The sequence below is a fragment of the Rana temporaria genome, chromosome 12 (genome assembly GCF_905171775.1).
Source record: "Rana temporaria chromosome 12, aRanTem1.1, whole genome shotgun sequence".
In the NCBI taxonomy this organism is placed as follows: domain Eukaryota; kingdom Metazoa; phylum Chordata; class Amphibia; order Anura; family Ranidae; genus Rana; species Rana temporaria.
The window spans coordinates 77,076,013-77,100,765 of record NC_053500.1 but is presented as its reverse complement, the minus strand read 5'-3'; the positions used below and the strand labels follow the sequence as shown (position 1 = coordinate 77,100,765).

At 46.3% G+C, this 24,753-nt stretch overlaps 1 protein-coding gene across 3 annotated transcripts in view; it reads right to left on the bottom strand.

Annotated features, from left to right (window-relative positions):
• The window catches only part of TRMT1L (tRNA methyltransferase 1 like), a 281,542-nt gene that overhangs the window by 213,404 nt on the left and 43,385 nt on the right, over positions 1-24,753 (bottom strand). For all 3 annotated transcript variants that reach the window (XM_040331221.1, XM_040331220.1, XM_040331222.1), the window contains exon 5: positions 14,887-14,985. In XM_040331221.1, the coding sequence (XP_040187155.1) occupies positions 14,887-14,985 (99 nt within the window). The remainder of the gene's footprint in view (positions 1-14,886; positions 14,986-24,753) is intronic.

Sequence of the window (24,753 nt, the reverse complement as noted above, 5' to 3'; positions counted from 1 at the left end):
TTCAAAGGGAAACCTTCTCTTAAGAGATTTGGGTAGGAAGGGACCTTTTTCCGGATCTTTCCATTCTTTCTTAATTGTGTCCGATAACACTTTATGAACAGGAAAAACTCTATGTTTGGAGTCATCCATACCCTGGTACATTTTATCATGGACTGATAATTGTACTCTTTCCTCCTGAATATCCAGGGTAGTGTAGATTGCACTTAAAAGTTCATCCACATCCTCCAGGGATAATTTATATTTAGAGGTTCTGCCTGCATCCTCTTCCTCAGAGTCTTTAAGAGAGGGAAGAGTACTTGTCCCTTCATCCCCAGAGTCCACCACTACTGGCCTGGAGGTGGAAGCTCGTGGGCTTGCTGGTGGTTGCTGGGGCTCAGTATGGACCGAACTTTGTACTAGCATAGATTTAACTGAACTGAGTGAGTCCGAAAGTTCCCTGACTGACGAAAATAATTCTTTAATTTCCTTAATACATGATCTACACATGGCTTTCTGCCAAGAGTCTCTCAGAGGATTTTTACAGGAAGGACATTTCCTTTGGCTTGGTGGAATTGCTGGTTTAGTTTTACTAGCAGTTTTCTCCTGAAACGAGAAATTAAACTGATTTTAATCAAAGCTCTATTAGCTAAGCAAAAGAAACCACCACCGTGCTGATACCACCACCAGAGTGAAATGTCCCCTTTAAGAAGAAAGATAAAACATAGCAACCACCAAAATTACTGCTAGATGGCCCAGCACAAGCTTCCATCAGAGCAGAGCAGGCTCCCATAGGGAGGAAACAACAATACACAAAGTAAGCCCATAAGGATCAGAATAAAGGCACCATTGTACCCCTCTTACCTGGGCCTGACCGGTGCTAACGGCGCCTGCATCCGCCATCGCTGTAACTCTTTACTCCATTGCAGAGAGACAGCTGTAGAGGAATTGCTGGGGTTTTTAAGTTTCCCGGGCTCCGCGTCATCAATAGGAGCCGGAAACGGAAGCGCCGGTCAGAGAACCCGCTTTCTAGTCCCTGCGTTCCAGGCGCCAGGAGCCACAGGCGCCACGCCTCCACAGGAAACTCCGCGTCGCCGGCGTGACGTCACCCGCCAGACCGGGACCCGGGACCGACATGCAGGACGTGTTTCTTGCGAGAAACGGTACCCGCCCGACCACCAGGGCCAAAACCTGCGGACCCCGGGCACCAGACGCGGCATAAAATTTGTGGGAGCAACTGCGCTAATAGATATAAAAATGAACAAACTAATGTTCATAAATAATACATATGTATAAACAAAATCAATGTAGATAAAGCTGCACCTTACTGTAAATATTGTACAGAAATAACATGAAATAGAAAAAACAAGATGCGCTATACAAAAAAGAAAAAAATTCTAAAGGTCATAAGTTATAACATAGATCAGTGTCCATAGATGATCTAAAACGTGAAAAAGTCCTGATCCCCAGTGCAGTGAAGGAAACAGAAGAAACAGTCCATAAGTGTTGATCAAAGGCTGTGGTGACGATCCAATAGACAGAAAAACCTCCACCATAAATATGTCTGCTTACCAGATATCCAGCGGTCTCTTAATTAAAAGAAGACCCCAGAAGGCGTGTGAGTAAACACTATGGTAGTTGGAATGTAGAAAGGCTGAATATCATTGTACACCTCCGTCTCAAGCCAATGGATGGAAAATTGGGATCCCGATTATCATGGAAGACACATAAGGGCCACAATAGTGTAATAACGTAGGTAACATTTATTAAAAAGAAGAAAAAAACGCACTTACATATAAACGGTAAAAAATAGGCATGTCAAATTTGGAGCTCCGGCCGGAAGCCAACCAAAAAGACCCGTCCAAGTAGGTAGGGAAAGGTGCAGTCAACAGTGGGAGATCCGATACGACACTCGTTCCGCTCGACCGGTTTCGCGAAAACTCGCTTCCTCATGGGGCACGGGTGACACACCGAATGACCCCCCTTAAATAACAAAAAATAATGGCCACTGGGCGTTCATCACACGCACGTGAACGCGCATGCGCGTGCACCGGAAGCCATACAGGTCAGACCAAGTTTAACTCTAGTATGTCCTAGGCGCCAATGCGCATGCGCCCGCGCTCCGCGGAACCCAGGGCTACATAAACACGGGATAATACCCGATCCGGACATCCAAGCCTTGGATAAGAAAATCGCCAGCCGGATGCCACGAAAACGGGGCCCGTGACTGGAGTATACATGACCCCAAGACCGCACTGTGACGATCGAGGTGACCTCCGCATCACATGACCGAGAACGCCGACGTCACACGTCGGCGTGCGGCCGCAGCGATCCCAAGCCACCAGAGAACACGGCGCGGACCAGAAACAAGGGGGCCAAGCCTCGTTGTGGGTTACCAGCTCCACCTCCCTGACGCACTGATTGGTCAGAGAAGCCAAGCCTCGTTATGGGTACGGTGGAGCTGCCGTGCAGTCATAATAGCATCCCCAGGGAACAAGTGGGGAAAAGAACTATATAAATCAGCAGAGCACATCAATGCTCTAGCGGACTAGAATTATAACTATATGGCTAGCACAGCTATGCACCACCAGACGCGGCATCCCCTATGGATCCCAAAGCTCCCGTGAGCAGGCGAGACCAGAGGGCTCCGGAGCATCCCCCCTTAAAGGTACAGTGGGGGAGCTGGGATGGTTAGACGTAAAAACAAAAAGAAAACTGAGGGAAAAGCCTGTCTCCAGCCTTGGAGAGAAACGCAGCTCCCTGGCTCCAACCTGATGCTTCCACCATGGCGGAGGAAACACAATAACTGAAGCCATGGTGGAAGAGGAGGGATTTAAAGCCTGTGGGTGTTTCCTACAGAAGAGGCGGAGCTGCGCTCTCTCCAAGGTTGTCCTAAAAGGCGATTTGAGACAAAAAAGGGGGGGGTTCCCATCCGGGCCCCTGGGGACCCCCGGTCCCCTTACAGGTGTACTGCCTGTACCCCCCTGATGGCGGCCCTGGTCATAAGTCTCCATTGCTGTTATGAGGGCTGACATCTCCTGGGTGTTAAAGTTTTTTTCCTCCTCTGCCTGTGGGGAACGGGAGCAGCCATCTCACAGCAAAAGTACCTTCCCTGGGGGGGGGGGAATAAAACTGGATGTTAGAAAGGATATTCCCTCAACATTAAAGAGCCCTCTGTCATAAATGAAATAGTTCGACAAAGTATGAATAAATAAAAAGGTAGGATTTGTGAGACATTTGACTAAAACCCTGCTAAGTGAATACTATGATGTTTGCAGGCATACCTGCTTGCTTATATATGCCTTAGTATAAATATGACATCCATTAGGTATAGGTATGGAGACGGGTATAATTAAGTTTACAAAAGAGTAAAGTACAGTATTAATATATTATCAAGTGTATGATAGTTCTCATGGGTTTGTGTAAAGAACCATAACCCACCAAAGGTGAGTAGGAGATTCCGAGAGATAATAGAAGCCACAAATTAATGTGAGGCACATAATCTAGGTGCAACTTCCAGAGAATAGTAATAATTTCAGCAACGTGGTATAGAAATCTTAGCCACACACAGTGTGATATTAAGAGATGTCACACCATTGGTACAGTCTGGAGGACCGAAGATTATAACCACAATTCAATCATCCTATGTTAAATCTCCCGGGGAGGGATACATAAAGAAAGTGCCCAGTTAATAATCATACTCTGAGACTGCAAAGGTGCATAGCTCACTAGAAGTAGATTCAAAGAGAGGTAACATTTTCTACCATAGGGTGAGAGTGATACCTAGTATCCAATTAACAGAACCAACCCGTTACCAATAAATATTGGTTAGTATTCCACAGAGTAGACTAGATGGATCTCTGTAGTATTAGGGGGGTTCTCCTATCCACAAGGGGAAACCACAATAGCCCCATAAGGCATGGATGGGAATATAGTACAATAACACACTATACCTTCCGGGAGTGGCTATCCCTATAGTTGATCTATTACAGGATAAATACCTCACTGAATGTCCCCAGGTGGGGGGGATCGGGCTCTACTCAATTAGATAACCCTCTTCAGTATCCTGTCTGCGGTTTAAAGCAATAAGGGAAGTGGATTCCATAATAATCCATGGTCGGAGTCAATGGAAGAAATTTTGAATAAATACATATCATGGACACTAGTATCCATGATCTGTGTGTTAGATTACATTGTTCCGTATAAGATACCTTTAGGGTAAATCATATATTCAAAACTACGCCCACCAATATTGGGGCCTAAGTAGTAGAAATGTTAATTCAGGGGTTTGCTAAAAAGCAGTTCAGGTCAATGTCAATGTTTAACTCATGAGGCGCCAGGGACCCCAACCGGTAGATCCAACTGGTCTCGTTCTGTGAGATGGCAGTGGTTTTGTTGCCTCCTCTCCAGTTGTCCTTCACTACATCAATACCCGTAGGGTCTTTATGATGGAATTCTTTGAAGTGTCGAGAAAGATTATGCTTGGGAAACCCCTTTCTAATTCTGTTGATGTGTTCTTGAATCCTCACTTTTAGTGGTCGAGTGGTTCTGCCCACGTATTGTAAATGGCCCCCCACATTGCAGAATCACCTTGTGCATAATGTGATAGACCCACCAAAACCTGTTACCATTTTCCCTGAACTGAAAGGTTTTTATAAATGCCAGAGATGCCTAGCCTGCAGGGTCAGTAAACAACAACCCAGAAGAAAGGCGAGTTTCAAGTCAAGAACTGACTTCAAGGAGTATAAAATTAAAGAACTCATCACCTGTAATACCACCCACGTGACCTACGTCATCGAATGCCCGTGCCATTTACAATACGTGGGCAGAACCACTCGACCACTAAAAGTGAGGATTCGAGAACACATCAACAGAATTAGAAAGGGGTTTCCCCAAGCATAATCTTTCTCGACACTTCAAAGAATTCCATCATAAAGACTCTACGGGGGTAATCTTTTACGGTATTGATGTAGTGAAGGACAACTGGAGAGGAGGCAACAAAACCACTGCCATCTCACAGAACGAGACCAGTTGGATCTACCGGTTGGGGTCCCTGGCGCCTCATGGGTTAAACATGGACATTGACCTGAACTGCTTTTTAGCAAACCCCTGAATTAACATAATTTCTACTACAGGCATACCCCACTTTTAAGTACACAATGGGACCAGAGCATGTATGTAAAATGAAAATGTACTTAAAGTGAAACAATACCCTTTTTCACTTCTAGGGTGTAGTGGGGGATCAGGGGCTGTAGTGGGGGTGTCAGAAGCTGTAGTTGAGGTCTCAGGGGCTGTAGTGGGGGTGTCAGGGGCACACTGGAACAGGGCGGGCTATGCTCTTTGAGCTTCAGCTTCTTCTACCGCGGCTGCAAAATGTCTGTACAGTACTTGTAAGGCACTTACGGGTATGTCCTTACTCGCGAGTGTATGTAAAGTGAGTGTACTTAAAGCGGGGTATGCCTGTACTTAGGCCCCAATATTGGTGGGCATAGTTTTGAATATATGATTTACCCTAAAGGTATCATACGGAACAATGTAATCTAACACACAGATCATGGATACTAGTGTCCATGATATGTATTTAATCAAAATTTCTTCCATTGACTCCGACCATGGATTATTATGGAATCCACTTCCCTTATTGCTTTAAACCGCAGACAGGATACTGAAGAGGGTTATCTAATTGAGTAGAGCCCGATGCCCCCCACCTGGGGACATTCAGTGAGGTATTTATCCTGTATTTATCCTGTAATGGATCAACTATAGGGATACCCACTCCCGGAAGGTATAGTGTGTTATTGTACTATATTCCCATCTATGCCTTATGGGGCTATTGTGGTTTCCCCTTGTGGATAGGAGAACCCCCCTAATACTACAGAGATCCATCTAGTCTACTCTGTGGAATACTAACCAATATTTATTGGTAACGGGTTGGTTCTGTTAATTGGATACTAGGTATCACTCTCACCCTATGGTAGAAAATGTTACCTCTCTTTGAATCTACTTCTAGTGAGCTTCTATTGTGGCTTCTATTATCTCTCGGAATCTCCTACTCACCTTTGGTGGGTTATGGTTCTTTACACAAACCCATGAGAACTATCATACACTTGATAATATATTAATACTGTACTTTACTCTTTTGTAAACTTAATTATACCCCTCTCCATACCTATAACTAATGGATGTCATATTTATACTAAGGCATATATAAGCAAGCAGGTATGCATGCAAACATCATAGTAATCACTTAGCAGGGTTTTAGTCGAATGTCTCACAAATCCTACCTTTTTATTTATTCATACTTTATCGAACTATTTCATTTATGACAGAGGGCTCTTTAATGTTGTGGGAATATCCTTTCTAACATTATATGATATTTACCTTTAAAGCCTAACACAGGCGCTTTTTATGTACACAGCCCTGTAAATTTTGGCACTGATGTATGTCCATTATTATGGTTGCTTTTAGATACGATGTGCTATTAGGCTTTTTAAACCCTGCTGAGGTGTGATGGTTTAGGACGTCATTATGTTTATTTAGGATCTCCAAGGGTGCCTGCTAAATTAGCCTGCATTCGGTGGGAAAATGGTTCTAAAAATCTGATTGGTTGTCGCCTTTATGTGGGAGACATAACTCATATGACGTCCTCTATTTATTTCCTAAGCATAGGTATGCATGTACCAGCGTCAGAAGAAGTTACCTTACGAAACGCGCGTAAAGCGGTTACACGCACGCGCACTTCCGGGTGGAACAGCTAACCAATTCAGTGGAACGCACAGCGTCCGGCAGCTGCTACCACTTACATACCGGACCGATAGTGCCCTGTCTGCACACCTGCGATCATCGCAGATAGCTCATTTTTTAATTTTTTAATTTTCTATTTTTTCTATTTTTATTTTTATTACCCTTGTCCTGACTAGTTTGTGGGCAATACTTTACATTGTTTGTATACGCTCATATTTGTATTTAGCACGCCAAGCTCTTTAGTGGCAGTGCAAATAAAGCTTACCCTGGTTTTTACATATCACGCTATGGGAGCCTGTCTTTTTTTCCTGGAGGAGCCTGGACGATTAGGAGGATCCTTGCCACCTGGTGGAAGTCGTTCTAAGAGAGCTCAGGGAAGGAAGGATTGGGACCGAGAGACATCACAGCGTGTTTTGCACCCTACCCATGCAGGGGTGAGGGCTTCTGGTGAGTGGGGACCCAAGTGGGGGAGCACCGGGACCACCGCGCTTACACAAACTGCATAGTGTGATCACCCAGCACAGCAAGAAGCACTATCTGAAATTGATTACTGCACTCAAGTTGAATTTCAATTAATTGTTTGAGGATTCATCACTTTACTGCTGATTTTTGTGACACTTTTTTTATATATACATTTTTGGATATTTTTGGATTGACTCTGGCTTTTTGTTTTTTTTGATACACCGTTGTTTTTTTTATACACTTTTTATTATACAGTTGGGCATATCTATCCAACTCTGGTTACCACAGGATTTTATACTTTTTTGGTGATATATGTTGATGTTTTTTGCACAATTGTGTGCATATCCCTATTTATATTTATTTATTTATATATATATATATATATATATATATATATATAATTAGCTACGGGCATCACAGCACTTTATCTCACGTTTGTATGTTGCTAGCGGATTTCTAGTTCAATTTATTTTGTGCTTTTGTCCTAGGCTGGGTCTATTTGCATCCATTTCACCCTTATGCGCATATTTAACTTTATTCACTTAGCCTGTTTGGTCCTAACTAGCAATAGTTTTGCACTTCAGTGACTCACCACATAGTCACACATACTTTGGTTTAGATGCTGCCTTTTATTTTTTATTTATTTAGGCTTGGCTGTGCCTAGCATTATATTATATTTCCAGGCTGGTGGACGCCACCTCTGGTGGTATTAGTGTGCATTTCTGCATATATATTGCCGTGTGTCTCCATTTCCCTCTAGCCATCGGCTATAGCACAGACAGCGTCACTACCCACACCCCCCAATTTATTCCAAATATATATTTACTATCACAAATATACAGGTCATAAATCTTGTATTTCTGAAGGGTAGCAAGCTCAGGCTTAATATGGAATACAAAACGGGAAGACACACTCAGCCTTCACTGTTGTATTTTCTGATTACAGTCACCTGTAGGACAGAGAAGACACAAACCAAACTTAAAATGTTGTGTATTTCGGATATGTAATAAGATACCATATAACCTAAGCAAAGAGAAATGTGTGCTTCTGATGCATAATAGGTTAAAGGGTCACTAAAGGAATTTTTTTTTTTAGCTAAATAGCTTCCTTTACCTTACTGCAGTACTGGTTTCATGTCCTCATTGTTCGTTTTTGCTTTGAAGTAGCTGTAATTCTGCTGTGATCTCCACACTTCCTGGTTGCCCGTTTCCTTATAACCATCATACTGGGAGATTTTCACGGTGGTCTAAGCTGTCATTACTGTGTGTCTAAAACTCCTCAGAACCAATCAGATTAATTTTAAAAACAAAACACTGCCCTGGATTTGTTTGTTTTTGTTCTGTGAGTCTTCCCGACTCACCTCTCACCCGGAACTTCATGTATGTCCTTTAAAACCGAAATTGAAACTAGAGGCACATTATATGATAGATTAAATTCAATTTGTAATCATTTTTAAAAGCAATCAGTTAACTTTTATGTCTCTATACCCAATAAACAGTCATTTCAGCAAAAAAAAAATTCCTTTAGTGACCCTTTAAGATCCAATAGAAAGGACACTAGCAAATATGGTGTTTTTCTGAGTAATTAAACACAGAAGACACAGACACCTTCCACTGCTGTGTTTTTCTGATGTACAGCAAACTAAGGTAATAGATTCAAGACAGGAGGACAAGAACAAATTCAGTGTTGTGTATTCCTGAAACCGACTGTAGTACGGTCTTATAACCAACAGAAATAATACTAACACCTCTTGTGTATTTCTGATGATCACGAAAATGCAGTCGCATAGCCAGTATCACAACAAAAAAGGACATATGCGACCTCAACTGTGTATTGCTGGTGCTAGACTACCTGCAGTCATAACCAGCAGAGAGTGGCACTAACACACTTCAGATTAACAACAGGGTATAGGACATAAGACAGAAATGTTACCAACAATAACATTGTGCATTTCTGATTAGCAACACTACACAGTCATATACCCGGCAGAAATGTCACTAGCAAAAACTCAATGCTGTGCGTTTCTGAATAGCAACAGTATACCGTCACTGAACCCACAGAAGTGTCATTCCCAGAAATACAATGTTGTGCATTTTTTGATTAGAAAACTTGTACAGTTATATGACCAACAGAATGTTGCCGACAACTCAATGTGTTACTTAATGCAACCTTGTAGGGTCATCTAATCAACAGAAATGTCACTAGCAAAAAGAAAACTCAATGCATTGCATATCTGAATAGCAACTGTGTAAAGTCACTTAACCTACATAAATATCACTACCAATAATACAATGTTGTGCGTTTCTGATTAGCAAAATTGTACAGTCATATAACCAGCAGAAATGTCGCTATCAGTAACTCAATGTCATGCGTTTCTGATAAGCAATAGTGTACAGTCATGTATCCAACAGAAATTTCACCAACAGTAATTCAATGTTGTGTGTTTCTGAATAGTGTACGGTTATATCAGGGCTCAAAATTTCAAGCCCTGAGCTACTAGCCAGGCCTCAAGAGTTACTCGCCACCAGTTGCCCCACCCAACCCATACACTGCCCTGCCCCCTAATTACACCCCTAAACATCCCCTTGTAGATTATCTCATGGAATGACACTGTTAAATGTTTTATGCAGAATCAAGTTAGACAATTAAATATTACCAACAACAACTAACAAAATGGGACAGGGCACTGGGGGCAGACCAATGGGACAGGGCACTGGGGGCAGACCAGAGGGACAGGGCACTGGGGGCAGACCAGAGGGACATGGCACTGGGGGCAGACCAGAGGGACATGGCACTGGGGGCAGACCAGAGGGACAGGGCACTGGGGGCAGACCAGAGGGACAGGGCACTGGGGGCAGACCAGAGGGACAGGGCACTGGGGGCAGACCAGAGGGACAGGGCACTGGGGGCAGACCAGAGGGACAGGGCACTGGGGGCAGACCAGAGGGACAGGGCACTGGGGGCAGACCAGAGGGACAGGGCACTGGGGGCAGACCAGAGGGACAGGGCACTGGGGGCAGACCAGAGGGACAGGGCACTGGGGGCAGACCAGAGGGACAGGGCACTGGGGACAGACCAGAGGGACCGGGCACTGGGGACAGACCAGAGGGACCTGGCACTGGGGACAGACCAGAGGGACCTGGCACTGGGGACAGACCAGAGGGACCTGGCACTGGGGACAGACCAGAGGGACCTGGCACTGGGGACAGACCAGAGGGACCTGGCACTGGGGACAGACCAGAGGGACCTGGCACTGGGGACAGACCAGAGGGACCTGGCACTGGGGACAGACCAGAGGGACCTGGCACTGGGGACAGACCAGAGGGACCTGGCACTGGGGACAGACCAGAGGGACCTGGCACTGGGGACAGACCAGAGGGACCTGGCACTGGGGACAGACCAGAGGGACCTGGCACTGGGGACAGACCAGAGGGACCTGGCACTGGGGACAGACCAGAGGGACCTGGCACTGGGGACAGACCAGAGGGACCTGGCACTGGGGACAGACCAGAGGGACCTGGCACTGGGGACAGACCAGAGGGACCTGGCACTGGGGACAGACCAGAGGGACAGGGCACTGGGGACAGGCCAGAGGGACAGGGCACTGGGGTAGACTAGAGGGAAAGGGCACTGGGGTAGACCAGAGGGACAGGGCACCGGGGCAGTCCGGAGGAACATGGCACTGGGGCAGACCAGAGGGACAGTGAACTGGGGGAAGACCAGAGGGACATGGCATTAGGGCAGTCAAGAGGGACAGATGGCACTAGAACCAGGTTTTTTCCCCATTCTCTTGCTGTCGCCTCTGCAACCCCCATCCATCCTCCTCTCTCTCCTATTCATCTCGCCATCAGGAGCCCCTGTGTGCGGCTCCACACTTGCATGTCCCCACTTCTCCCTTTCATTCATGCTGACAGTGAGGAGAGGAGCTACAATCCAGCACCGAGATCCACACACCTGCATAGCCATTGACACCACAGCACAGCGCACACTGACACCGCACAGCACACTGAGACCAGTCTGCTCACACTGCTCTGCTCAGGCTGAACACTTACAAAGAGCGTGTAGAAATTCATTTTTTACTCCACCTTATTTCCAGAACTCTTTAGGTATTAGATGTGCAAACAATAAGGTGAGAACATATCTAATACCTACTGAGAGTAATGGAAACAAGGTGGAGTTCAAAAGTGAACCATGCCATTACCTGGAGGAATTGGCATTTAGGGGGTTTAAACAGGCAGAGAGGAAATGTGATATCACCTCCTCTGCCTGTCACTTTTCAGTGGAATGGCAGTGCCTGCTGCAAATGAATACAAGTCTTTGGGCTCACACTGGGGTACGGCCAGTTTTCCACAGTTGTAGTCCCCCAGGTTGCACATTTTTGCTGTATTTTCTGGAATTGCACCAAAGATGCAGCATTCGGGAAATTTTGTGCACTTTCAGAACATGCAGTAAAAATGTGCAACCTCTATGGGAATAGGGGCAACATGCAGGAAGACAAACTGCAGGATACCAGTGTGAGCCCACATGATAACACCTGGGTAGTGTGTCACAGGCTGCTAGAAAAAAAAAAAACGTTTTAGCTGCAGAGAAGCTCACTTACTTTACTCTACAGGAAACTCACTGCATTCGAGCCAACTGCTCAGATTGAACTTCCCGCCCACACATCTTCTTCACACACAGTACACAGGCTAACCAGAGTGTGGGCGAGGAAAGAGAGCAGCCTCTGCCAGTGTGGAGGAGGGAGGGGCTGGGCTCTGTAACACAGACCGTCGGCTGTGAGACAGAGAAGACATTGCTGCTCACAGTGCTGGATATAGCTGCCGCACTCGGCCAGTTCAAAAACTGTGCATGTGCGGTTCTGAGATGGCGACAAGGCAGCCTTTGCAGAGTATATCAAAGCAGCCCAGGGGGAAAACGCATCCCTGGCCCAGCCCGCCCCTGCTAAATGTAGGTACAGATTGGACTGTTTGTCATGCAGAACTATCATCACTCGCCCCCAGCTTAAATCCACTTGCCAAATGCGAGCAGGCGAGTAGAAATTTTGAGGGCTGGGTTATATAATAGAAGTGTCACCAACAATTCAATGTTATGCGTTTGATAAGCAACAGTGTACCATCACATAATCAATATTATGCATTTCTTGTGAGCCATAGGATATTTATATAACAGGAAAAACACAAGATCAACTCCCAATGCTGTGCATTTCTGATGTGCGGTCAGACCAACAATCTATCCTAGGCATAGCCTGAACTCCAGATACTAATCCTTCATCCACCAGTGAAGGAACATGGTAGTTCCAAATAATGTAAGTCTGAGGTGTGCGACTATACCACAATAGTGGTAGCTGCTATTCTACTATTGCATAGGTCTGAGTAGGTGTAGCTGGTCCACACACAGGTAGGTGCGAGTCCAAGCCTTTAAGGTCTTAACGAGCACAGACCCAGAAATCAATTAGGTCTCTCAGGAAGAGGTGATCACAATCTATGGGCTCTTTCACATGGAGCGGATCCGTATTGATCCGTTCCGTTAGCCCGTTTGGCTCAGCGGGGATTCCTCCGTTAATCCCCGCTGAGCTGTCGGCGGACAGGGCGGTCCCCGCACACAGTGCAGAGACCGCCCTGTCTCTCCTCCGCTCTCCCCTATGGGGAATCGGATGAATACGGACCGTGTGTCCGTATTCATCCGATCCGTTCCGCCGGATGGAAGAAAAATAGGGTTTTCTTCCGTCCGCAAAAGCGGATCTTTGCGGACGCTGATGGTTGGACGTTAGCGGATGCACCATCCGCTAACGTCTGCAATCCCATAGGGATACATTACAAGTTCGTAAACGGACTTGTAATAAACGGACCGTTTGTCCGTACGTGTGAAAGGGCCCTTAGGCTGGAGGCAATCAGACACCTGTAGGGCTTCACACTAAATACAGGCTATAAGCTACATTTACATAGCTTTAGCATAGAGGTTTGCACCAAAAAAAAACTCAAGGGTTGCAGGCTCGCATTTTATGCTTCTCATACAGCCCTAAGTGGTTTGTTGCCCAAGCCACAAGAGGTTTCGATTAACGCTTACACACTGATAGATATAGCAGCAGTGCAAGGAGGAAATGATAGGTTGAAACTGGGGAAGATGTTGCAACTAAAAAGCAACCCCCTCAAGGGTAATCTAATCTATTCACTAGGACGTCCACCCTATGGGTAAAAGTTTAGGAGGCAGGTTTTGAGGTGCTAAAAACCTCTAAAAGCACCATCGTAAGCCATCTGTCAGATTCATAGCAGCTGGCTCTGATCATTTAGGGATTGATGGAGTGGAAAAAACACCCTGGATTGAGCCTTGCTCAGCCTCCTATATGAAGTTATTCTAGGGACTTCTATAATCTCCTCCGAGGCCTATATTGCCTGCAGGAGTCCATCCAGACCCGCTAGGGTGAAGGGGCGTCCTGTTCTGCTTGGCTTTCCATATCCTACCTGTCCTCCTTTGCTTCCTCTACCTAGGCTAGAGGGAGTGACTGTGAAAGCGGGGGAAGGGCACTAGGTCCCATTCAGAAGAGGCCTTCCTGGGAGGATGCGTCTTCTCTAGGGATAAGCTCTTCTATGTCAGACCTTAGGTTACCGACTGCCTGGTGGCTTCACAGACAGTTTTGACTGCTGCCGGCCTTTCCGTCTGCATAGATGAGAGATACCTCATTATTGCAGGAGTCCCTTTCCCTGCTAAGTTATTAATGTATTCTTAGCAAAAGGGCTTTGAGTGGGAGTTTATCCTTACAGTACCCACATATTTATTTTTATAGGAGCTATGCCCTGTAGCAGCAGGAGATTGTTTATTTGGGGCCTCCTGGGTTCCGCTGGGGGGATTCTGTAAGACAAGAGATATAACACATATGCATAACCTTACTCTGTATTCCCCCAAGACTGCAGGTTTGTACTGGGGAGGGGAAAGGGTAAGGTGAGAAGTGAAATCCAGTCCTGTTCTGGCTGGCTCTGGGATCTCAGACCCCTGAAAGCCAGGACCTCTCACTCCCTTCCCTCCTCCCTTTACAAGAGGGATTTGTACTCACCGAACCTCGACCTGGATCTGCCTGCAGTCACATTTGCCTTCCTCTCCTCCTGTTCCATGAGGAGGTTGGCTGGGTCCTGGCTGCTGTTACCGCTGGAGGGGCTGGTACAGCAAGCCGACCACTTCCACACCACTCTCCACGCTGTCTCCTGGCGTCCTAACACTTCCAGGTTGCAGTGTCTGCGGCACCGCCCACTTCCTGTGATGCGGTCGTGTTCAGAAAGAGGCTTGAAGCTCAGTGCTTCATCTTAGGAAAGAACCCGGAAGTGAAGAGAGCAGCTTAATGGCAGTATTTTTTGCATCACAGCGATGGCTCATCCTCCCTGCTGCTCAGAGCGCTGGTGCACGCCTGGGGCGACCTGTGAGAAGGCCAAAGCCTACAGGTTAGTTCAGCCCTCCCCGGCCTCCCTAAAAACCTGTTTTAACAGGGGTACCATTCTACCCTCCCCGGTCTTTCAAACAAAACAAACATGTCGCTGTGTTCGGGAGAAACACAATCAATACTGGGTATCAAGGGGAAGGGTGCGGACTTATAACAAGTTGTCAATTGATTGTGTTTCCTGTGGGGAGGAGCCCTAATCTCTCAGGTGTGCCGTTCTGGAAGGTGATAGAAGAAATAATGATATTTAGTAGTATTAAGTTGGTGGTACAAACCTGCGCCGGCCTGTTCCAGTTTGCGTTTTGTGGGTTTCTGATCTTCATCCTGAGTGTCCATCTCCTGGTTGCATAGCTTCTCGTGTAATGAGGTTTCGCCTATGAAATTCAAAGAAAAATTGTAAACAACTTTAAAAATAGGCCAAAAAGCCTTACACATTGAAAAAATATTTCTCTCCAACCAAAATTAATTTTAAAATAAATTTCAACTTTACACCAATATATTCATGACTTATTCTCATTTTCCTGTAGGAACACAAAGTTGGTGTATCAAGATAATCAAATTTCTATGGGAACCACACATGTTAAACCAGAAAGCCCTAGCATAGACAATTGAAAATAATAAAAATCCTTCCTATTCCATCACATTTTTTAAGTGCCAAATTTTTCAGCCAACATTTTCTCCCAGTCTCAGCTCTTAGTTTAGGCTGAAAATTCCAATTCAGTAGACCAGTGAGAAAATCTCAATAGCATCTTTGAAAAAAACATGCATACAGTGCCTAAGGTGAAGAACGAGTCAGACAAGATACAGACAGATGGCAAGAGAAAGGAGTGGAAAAGTACCACCCTTGCTCCAGAGATAAATCGATAATTCTCCCGATCTACAAGACCCTGGCCCGGCCGCACCTGGAGTATGCTGTCCAGTTCTGGGCACCAGTCCTCAGGAAGGATGTACTGGAAATGGAGCGAGTACAAAGAAGGGCAACAAAGCTAATAAAAAGGTCTGGAGGAGATTAGTTATGAGGAAAGTTTACGAGCACCGAACATATTCTCTCTCGAGAAGAGACGCTTGAGAGGGGATATGATTTAAATTTACAAATACCGTACTGGTGACCCCAAAATAGGGATAAAAACATTTGTGGAAGGGAGTTTAACAAGACACGTGACCACTCATTAACTTTGGAAGAAAAGAGGTTTAATATTAAACTAAATAGAGGGTTCTTTACTGTAAGAGCAGCAAGGATGTGGAATCCCCTTCCACAGGCGGTGCTCTCAGCAGGGAGCATGGATAGTTTAAAAAAAAAAACTATTAGATAAGCACCTTAACAACCACAACATACAGGGATATACAATGTAATACTGACATATAATCACACATAGGTTGGACTTGCGTCTTTTTTCAACCTCACCTACTATGCAACTATATATGTATGTAACTATGCAAGCAATGAATAGACACACTGATAACCAAGTAGGAAGAGAAAGCAGGATCTAGAGTTCAGCTCCCATGAAAGAGCCCACTAGTTTCCGGCTACTTCTCTCATTCTGCACCCTCTATAACAGTGTGTGCATAAGCTCTGAATTATCTAGCAACCTAAAAAAGGAAAAGTAACTTGCAGACTCTCCATTCACAAGTGCATGATATGAAAGAAAAATATGTTGAACAAGCTCACCACAGAGTAGTATGCAGCAAACCTTTGTGTACTGTTGGCTTTCCCACCCATCCTATCAATATTCCAATGGTGATTGCTACTCTGCAGCAACAGTTCAATAATTCATGCTTGTGTAAAGATACCTTAAAGCGGATGTCCGCCAAAAAAAAAATATTAAAAGCCAGCAGCTAACAAATACTGCAGCTCCTGACTTTTAATATTAGCACACTTACCTGTCCTGGAGTCCAGCGACGTCAGCAGCAGAGGACGAGCGATCACTCTTCACTCTGCTGTTCCCACCGCCATCCTCGGTGAGGGAACCAGGAAGTGAAGTGCTCCAGCTTCACTGTAAGGTTCCCTACGCGAGTCGTGTGCGCCGTGCTCACTGGTCCCCGCTGGGTTCTGGGAGCTGTGCGTTTCCCAGAACACAACGAAGAGGGGGAGGGTTTTGATGTTCTGCCTGCAGTCTACCCGCAGACTGGGCGGAAGTGGGTGCAAATACCTGTCTTTAGACAGGTATCTGCACCCCCCTCCCCCCTGAAAGGTGTCAAATGTGACATCGGAGGGGGGGGGGGGGTTCCGATGAGCGGAAGTTCCACTGAAAGGTGTCAAAAGTGACACCGGAGGGGGGAGGGTTCTGATGAGCGGAAGTTCCACTTTAGAGTGGAGCTCCGCTTTAAAGCAGAGTTCCATTCAAAAGTTTGACAGGTACCCTTACCCACTTCGGTCAAACCTTGCAACAGCGAGATGCGTCAGAAGTTCGGCCTCCCTCCTCCTTTTACCTGCGGCTGGGCCAGTAAATGCGCAGCGCGCTTCACGCATGTGCCGCGGGGAACCCTTACTACGAATGGTGGCTGCAGCACCCGAGAGTTGATATAAACCTGGGCTGGGGTGACGACATTGCTGGATTCCAGGACAGGTAAGGCGTCATATTAAAATTCAGCAGCTACAGTAGGCGACTTACATTTTTCGTGAGGGGGGCGGAACTTGAACGTGAAATTTTTTTCCAGCCAAGCTAAACATTTGCAGGAAAAAAAGTCAAGCTTTCCATACAACCTCAGTTACCTATATTTTTAATCTACTTTAAGAGTGCTCAACCTCTGCTTATGTATTGTTTTGCCTTGATCGGACATACCATCAGCTTGATTAGATAAATCCTCAAGGTGGGATAACTCTTTCTGAATAGACTAGTGCTTGCCTGAAAACAGGACAGTAGGGCCGAAAAAATTGGATTTTTGTACTCACCATAAAATCCTTTTCTCTAAAGTTCATTGACGGACGCAGCCAGGGGGCGGTCCTACTGTCTATAACCCCTCACACTGCATCCAGCAGCTCAGTTCGCCAAAAAGCAGTACAAACAGAAAAAAAGGAGGAGGGGTGGGTGCTGTGGCCATCAATGAACTTCAGAGAAAAGGATTTTACAGCGAGTACAAAAAAAACTGAGTTACTTACCGGTAACGTCCTTTTCCAGGAGTCTTTCAGGACAGCCACCTTAGAGAGATCGCGGCTCCTCCCCTCTCAGGAAACACTGCCTTCCCTTGCAAGATTTAAGCCTCATCCTCCCACCGGCCCCTCAGTTCTTCAAGAGCTACCTGGTTCTGTTCCCCCTTCAGATGTATTGCTGATAGGGACAGGACATTGAGCTCGGCCCATCTGAGGATGGCTTTCGCCTGAAGCCACATGGAGACACTTTTTGTACCCCCCTGCCTGTTGATGTAGGCCACTGCTGGCGAGTTGTCCAATCGGACTCGCACATGTTGCCCCAGAAGTTCCTCCTGAAAGGATCTGAGTGCCAGAGCTACTACGCTCAGCTCCCACCAGTTGGAGGACCTCTCTGCGTCCTCTGTCCCCAAGGTACCTTGTACCCACCAGGGGCCTAAGTGCGCTCCCCAACCTGTGCCGCTGGCATCGGTTGTGACCGTCTTGGACACTGGTAGGATCCACTCCAGACCTTGGGACAAATTTGCTCCCTTTCTCCACCACCAGAGGGATCGTTTGACCACCGGAGAAAACACCATAACTGAGGGGCCGGTGGGAGGATGAGGCTTAAATCTTACAAGAGAAGGCAGCGTTTCCTAAAAAAGGGGAGGGAGGCGGGATCTCTCTAAGGTGGCTGTCCTGAAAGACTATCTAGGGAAAATCCTATTTTCTTTCATTCATTGACGGACGCAGCACTTTAATTCTTGACCTTAGGGACGTCCCCAAGATGTGTCAAAAAACGAGGGGTGGGAACAACAAGCAAAAACTCCACCCAAACACCCAAAGATCCTCAACGGAGGAGTTGCAACTTTAAACTGCCGCCTGCAAAACCTTGCGGCCTAAGGAAGCATCCGCAGATGCACTTACATCAACCATGTAAAATTTAGTGAAAGTGTGAACGGATGACCAGGGGGCCGCCTTACACACCTGGGAAACGGACGCTTGATGTCGGAAAGCCCAGAAGGCACCAATTGCCATGGTCGAATGTGCCGTGGCAGGAAAGGGAGGCGCCCGCCCCTTTAAAGGCACAAGCCTGGATCACGATCTGTCTAATCAACTGAGAAATGGTGGCCGACAAGACCGCCAGGCCCTTCTTTGGACCAGTTACTAACACAAACAGTGAATCTGACCTCCGAAACTGAGCCGTAGCCGATAGATACACCCGCAGAGCCTGGACCACGTTCCAAGGAATGCAAAGCAACCTCTTTGAGATGCGACGCCCGAGGACACAAGGATGGAAGCACAATGTCCTCATTTAGAGTTGAAAATATATTTATTGGTATTTTAACAAATGAAACAAACATGAAGTGTCACAATCTAAGAACAGTCATAAGTGTGCAGGGGTAAAGAGTCAGCCCAATGGCTATCGCCCACAGCAGGACTCCTACCAACGTGTAACACAATAAGAACAGTAGTGACTTCAATATAAAACTATAACTAGATGTAACCACAAGGGCCCCATCGTAATAGGTATAATTGCAATCAGGATTTCTAGTAGGAGAACAAGAAAAAAAAACAAAAAGGTAAAAAAATAAAATAAAAATGACAAACAGGAGATAAAATTGGGGAATCAAGGATCTAGGGAGTTAGAAGGTAGGAAAAGAAGGGGGTAGAGAGACGGGAGAAGAGGGGGGGAAGAGGGAAGAAAAAAAGAGAAGAAAAAGCTAGGGAGTGATCAGAGTAAAGCGTTCGAGTCGCTGACAGTACAATCGGAGGAGATAATATAGGGAGTGCGGGAAAAGAGACCCAACCTGTCCCAGGGCACTGAAATATAAAGTAGCAATCATGTCTGGGATGACAACATGTTCGTCAGCGTGTCAGAGGATGAGAAGCGGAGCCAGATGAGCCACAGCAGTTTATAATTATCAAAGGTGTGGTTATCAAGAGCCAACATCTCCTCCATTCTCATAGTGTCGTTCATAATTGAGACCCAGTGTGACAAGGGCGGAATTGTGGTCGACTACCAATAGGAAGGTATGAGCTGTCTCGCTGAGGACATGAAAAAACGGAGGAGATTTCGCTTCTGTGACGGAACTGAACCCGGTAGTATAGAGAGAAGGGCAATCTTAGAGGAGGGAACCAGTAATTCATCATACATTTTGTTGTAACACTCAAATACCTGAGTCCAGAAGGGGGCGGATCCTCTCACATTCCCACCAGACATGAAGGTAGGTCCCCTCAGCAGCAGAACATCGCCAGCAGGTTGCTGGGGTGGACGGAAATATTTTGTGCAACGCGGAGGGGACCCTGTACCATCTTGACAGAATCTTGTAGTTCTTTTCCTGTGAGTAGCAGGAAATTGTGGACTTGTGAGTAAAATAAAAAGAAGTGCCCCGAGACGAAGTGATTCTTTCACGAAACGCGTCGGGCGGAGCGAGCGATACGCTGGTGTCATCCCTCCTCACCGTACCTCTCCACGAGCGGTCCTGTTGCCTGCAAGTGTCCGGCCGGAGCTGCATGGCAGAAATGCTTTTATGATTCTTCTGAAATCATCCCTTTTCCTTTTTTCCGATTGGCTTAATGAATACTAACATGGAGTTTGAATACTAACTTGGAGTTTGCTGTATCCGGATACTAATACCCATTGATTTTGGAGTTACATGCTGAGCTTGGTCCGTAGGGACCTCCAAATCTGGTAAGCGGTTTGCGAATACTGGTGGTGGACTCACTTAAGGCTATTCTAGACCACGAAAGCTGCATGGTTGAAAGTGCACGGGTGTTATTAACCGACACGAACTTTCTTCCCTTCCTTTTTCATTGGGAATATGAACTTTCTCATGTTTTAATTTTAATTTTTTCTTTATTTTCTTTTTGTGTGTTTTTCACAACATTCCATTGTCACTTCTGGCTAAACCCCAGAGGTGTTTTTGTATCACTAATTTATTTTGGGCGTCCAGGGTTTTGGAGCCCAAACACTATGTAAATGGTCACTCATTGAAATTTACTTTGATTTGCATGTATTGTGTACTTGAAATTTATATATTCTTATACACTTGGGCCTATGCCCACTGTAGCGTTTTAGTTTTCTCTGACAGAGATCACTACAATTTGGTTTAGCGCAGTTATATTTTTTCCTATCTAAAATAAAAAGAAGTCTGCCAATCCGGTCGTAGGATGTCCTCACCCAAGTCTGCAGACCACGTCCTGGTGTAAGAGGGTAGCTTGGTATGCGTGAGTGCTTGTAAGAGGCCATATACGGCCGAGAGAAGATGTCTGGGGGTCTCCAAAAGGGAACACAACCGTTCAAACTCTGTATTGGGGCGGTTTATTTGGGAGGAGGAATGTAGGTGCTTTGTGAATGTGGATAAATGAAGTGTGGTGAGCCAATCGTGCGATCCTGTCGGTGTCACCGGTGACCCTTGTGTAGGATGCACGAAAGAGCGTGCCTGTGGCCATTCAGACCTTTTAAAGGGACCTAACGTTGATACCCCGGTACCCTGAGGGAAGGAGGGATTGTCAAATAAAGAGGACAATGGGGAAGGGTCAGATGATAGAAGGGAACATAACCCCCTGTTATACCACAGCCTGAGTGAGGCTAGCGTAAGCGGGGAGGGGGCATACGCGCCAAATCAGTCCTATAACCCCATAGGAGTGCTCGAAGATCCACGTGGGCCAGATCCTGCTCTATGGTGACAGAGGCCTTCAAAAAGGGCCGCGGGAACCATTCCAGGACACGCGCTATGTGAGTGGCCTTGTAATATGTCTCAAAGTCAGGAATGCCAGCACCACCCTGCAATTTCGGGCGGGTGAGTAAATTGTATTTCACTCTAGGCATCCCTCGGCTACACAGGAATCTAATGGTGAGAGAGCGCAGAGAGTTAAAGAAGGGCTTAGGAACTGTAATGGGGACCGTCTGAAGGAGGTATAGAAGTTTGGGTAGAGTGTCCATCTTTAGGGTGTTGATTCGTCCAAACCACGGCAAAGAGGACCCTCCCCACTCCTCCAAATCTTTCCGTATGCGGGAGAGCAAGGGGACATAATTTAGAGAAAAAAGATTGGAAAGATTACAGGGGATAATGACCCCGAGGTACGAAATTCCCCTAGTCACTGAAAGGAGAAATTTGCTTTAAGTGTGGTCATTGTAGTGGAGGGGAGGGAGACGTTGAGAGCCTCCGTCTTGGACATGTTAAGTTTAAAGTTACTAAACGAGCTAAAGCGACGGAATTCCGCAAAGAGGGATGGCAGGGAAATATGGGGATCTTGCATGTACACCAGGAGGTCGTCGGCATAAAGGGATAACTTGTAGTGGGAGGAAGGAGTTTGGATACCGCGTATGGAGAGGTTTTGTCTGATAGCGCAGGCTAAATGCTCTATCACAATGACGAACAGGAGGAGGGATAACGGGCAGCCCTGCCAAGTGCCGTTGAAGATAGTTAATGGCTCTGCCTCCGCGCCATTTGATAAGACTGAGGCCGAAGGATGGGAGTAAAGGGACATCACCTTGGAGATAAAGGGCGTTCCCAGACCTAACTGTTCCAACGAGAGTCGAAGAAATCCCCAATTAACCCGGTCGAACGCTTTTTCGGCGTCGAAGGAGAGGAGGCAAGCATTCAGCCCCTTACGTTGGATAAAGGAGATTAAATTAATCGTCTTGGTGGTATTGTCCCTAGCTTCGCGGCCTGGGACGAATCCCACCCGATCGTTGTGGATCACACCCGGGAGTAAAGGGGACAAACGATTGGCCAAAACCTTAGCAAACAACTTTAAATCGATAGAAGAATTTATTGTTTGAAGGAATAATGGACTTTCTAGGCACCAATGGTTGACACAGAATATACATTTTTTATTGATGCAAACCCAGAGATCCGGGTAATTTGAATCAACAATTACAGTACAAAAATATATAAAAAATTACATTAAAAACATTAGTAGGCATAGAATATCTCTAGAAATGCCAACAACCCAGGAGGGGTTATACTGAAACCACAAACAGTCCACTAGGGACAGCAACAAAGGTTGATGAACAAACGTAGACTTTGATAGGCGTTTTAGTATATAGGCTCTACATGTTTCGCAGGTTACTGCTTCTTCAGGAGCTTAAAAAAACTTTCTGGAAAAGAAAACAGACTATTATTGGTTTCACTTTTTGGTTTATCATTACATGTTTTGTAAGTAAAAAATAAATAAAAAGTATCCATTGTGCAACAAAACACTATAATATATGACTGAGGTTGCCACATGTTACCATAAGGACAGCACAAAAAAAGAGTCCAAGTGAGGAGAGTGCAGGGACATGCCATATATCCATGAGAATTAAGCAGATGGGTCCAAGTAGTAGCCCGTCAACGCCAGTGTAGAAAAAGTCCATTATTCCTTCAAACAATAAATTCTTCTACTTATGCTAGGACGTGGCACTGCAATATCCTAGGACACCCATAGTCCATCCTATGGTTGGTGTTCCTCAATTCTCATATAACTTTAAAATCGATGTTGAGCAGGGATATGGGCCGATAACTGCTGCATTGGGAGGGGTCTTTCCCCGGTTTGGGTAAAACGGAGATGTTAGCAGATAACGCCTTGGGCGGTGCGAGGGAGTCCTCCATAGCATTAAACGCCTTAGCCATCAAGGGGGATAATAGCGGGGCAAAGGTTTTATAGACACGGGGGGTATACCCATCTGGGCCGGGACACTTGACCACCTTCAGTCCTTTAATGGCACATAGAAACTCGGACGTGTGCAAGGGCCTATCCAATTCAACCACAGCCGATGCGTCAATGGGGGGTAATGCCGTTTCAGTAATATAATCTCGCATATCGTCACCCGAAGGTGCTGTATGTGTGGTCGGGCCACTGGGGCGTACAATGTCCTCATTTAGATGGAACGCCAAAACAACCTTAGGCAGAAACAAAGGCTGCGAGCGTAGCACCACCTTATCCTTGTGGAGGATTAGGTAGGGAGACTTGCAAGGCAAGGCCGCCAACTCAAAAACCCTTCTGGCAGATGCAATAGCCACCAGAATGGCTACTTTCTGAGAGAGTGACAATAGGAGGGATCTCCCTAATGTTTTCAAATGGCGGTTTCTGAAGTACCGAGAGCACCAGATTCAAATCCCACGGAGACAGCTGTGGTCGAACCAGAGGGGCCACATGTCAAACCCCCTGCACAAACATACTCACCAATGAATGAGCCACCAAGGGACGCTGAAAAAAGACAGCCAAGTACGATATCTGCCCCTTAATGGTGCTTAGGGCAAGTTTCTGATCCACTCCCTGCTGCAAAAACAGCAGAATCCTAGAAACAGAATACGTATGCGGACGCCACCCCATCTCCTCACACAGAGATGTAGGCCTTCCATGTGCGATGATAAATCTTCAGAGAAGAGGACTTCTGCACCTTCATCATAGTGGAGATCACCGACTCCGACAGACCTCGGTCCCTTAGCACCTGACTTTCAACAGCCATGCCGTTAAAGCCAGCGACTGTAAAGCAGGATGAAGTATAGGGCCTTGCGACAGAAGGTCCTCTCGCATCGGCAGTTGCCAAGGAACATCCACCACCATTCGCACTGTCGGCATACCAGGGGCAACAAGGCCAATCTGGGGCAATCAGAATTACCGGAATCCCCTTGGGTCTCCACGAAGCAGACGAAGGAGAAGTTTTAATTGGTGGAAAGACATAAATCAGCCGATAATGCCCCCATGGAGACAACGCGTCCGTCACGTCCCCCCAGGCATCCTTGGACCTGGCCACAAACCTCAGTACCTTACGATTGAGTCAAGAGGCCAGGAGATCCACATCTGGCATGCCCCATCTCAGGCAAAGGCATCGAAAAACCTCGGGATTTAGCAACCATTCCCCTTGGTCCATTATCTGATGACTTGGGTAGTCTGCCTGCCAGTTTTCTACGTCCGGAATGTACCCGGCCGATAGAGCCAGCACGCGCCGCTATGCTCACCTCACGATGTGACCGACCTCCAATGCTGCAGCCGAGCTCCTTGTTCCTCCTTGATGGTTGACATACGCCACCGCCGTGGGGTTGTCCGACTGGATCCTGACTGGGCGTCCCTGAAGCCT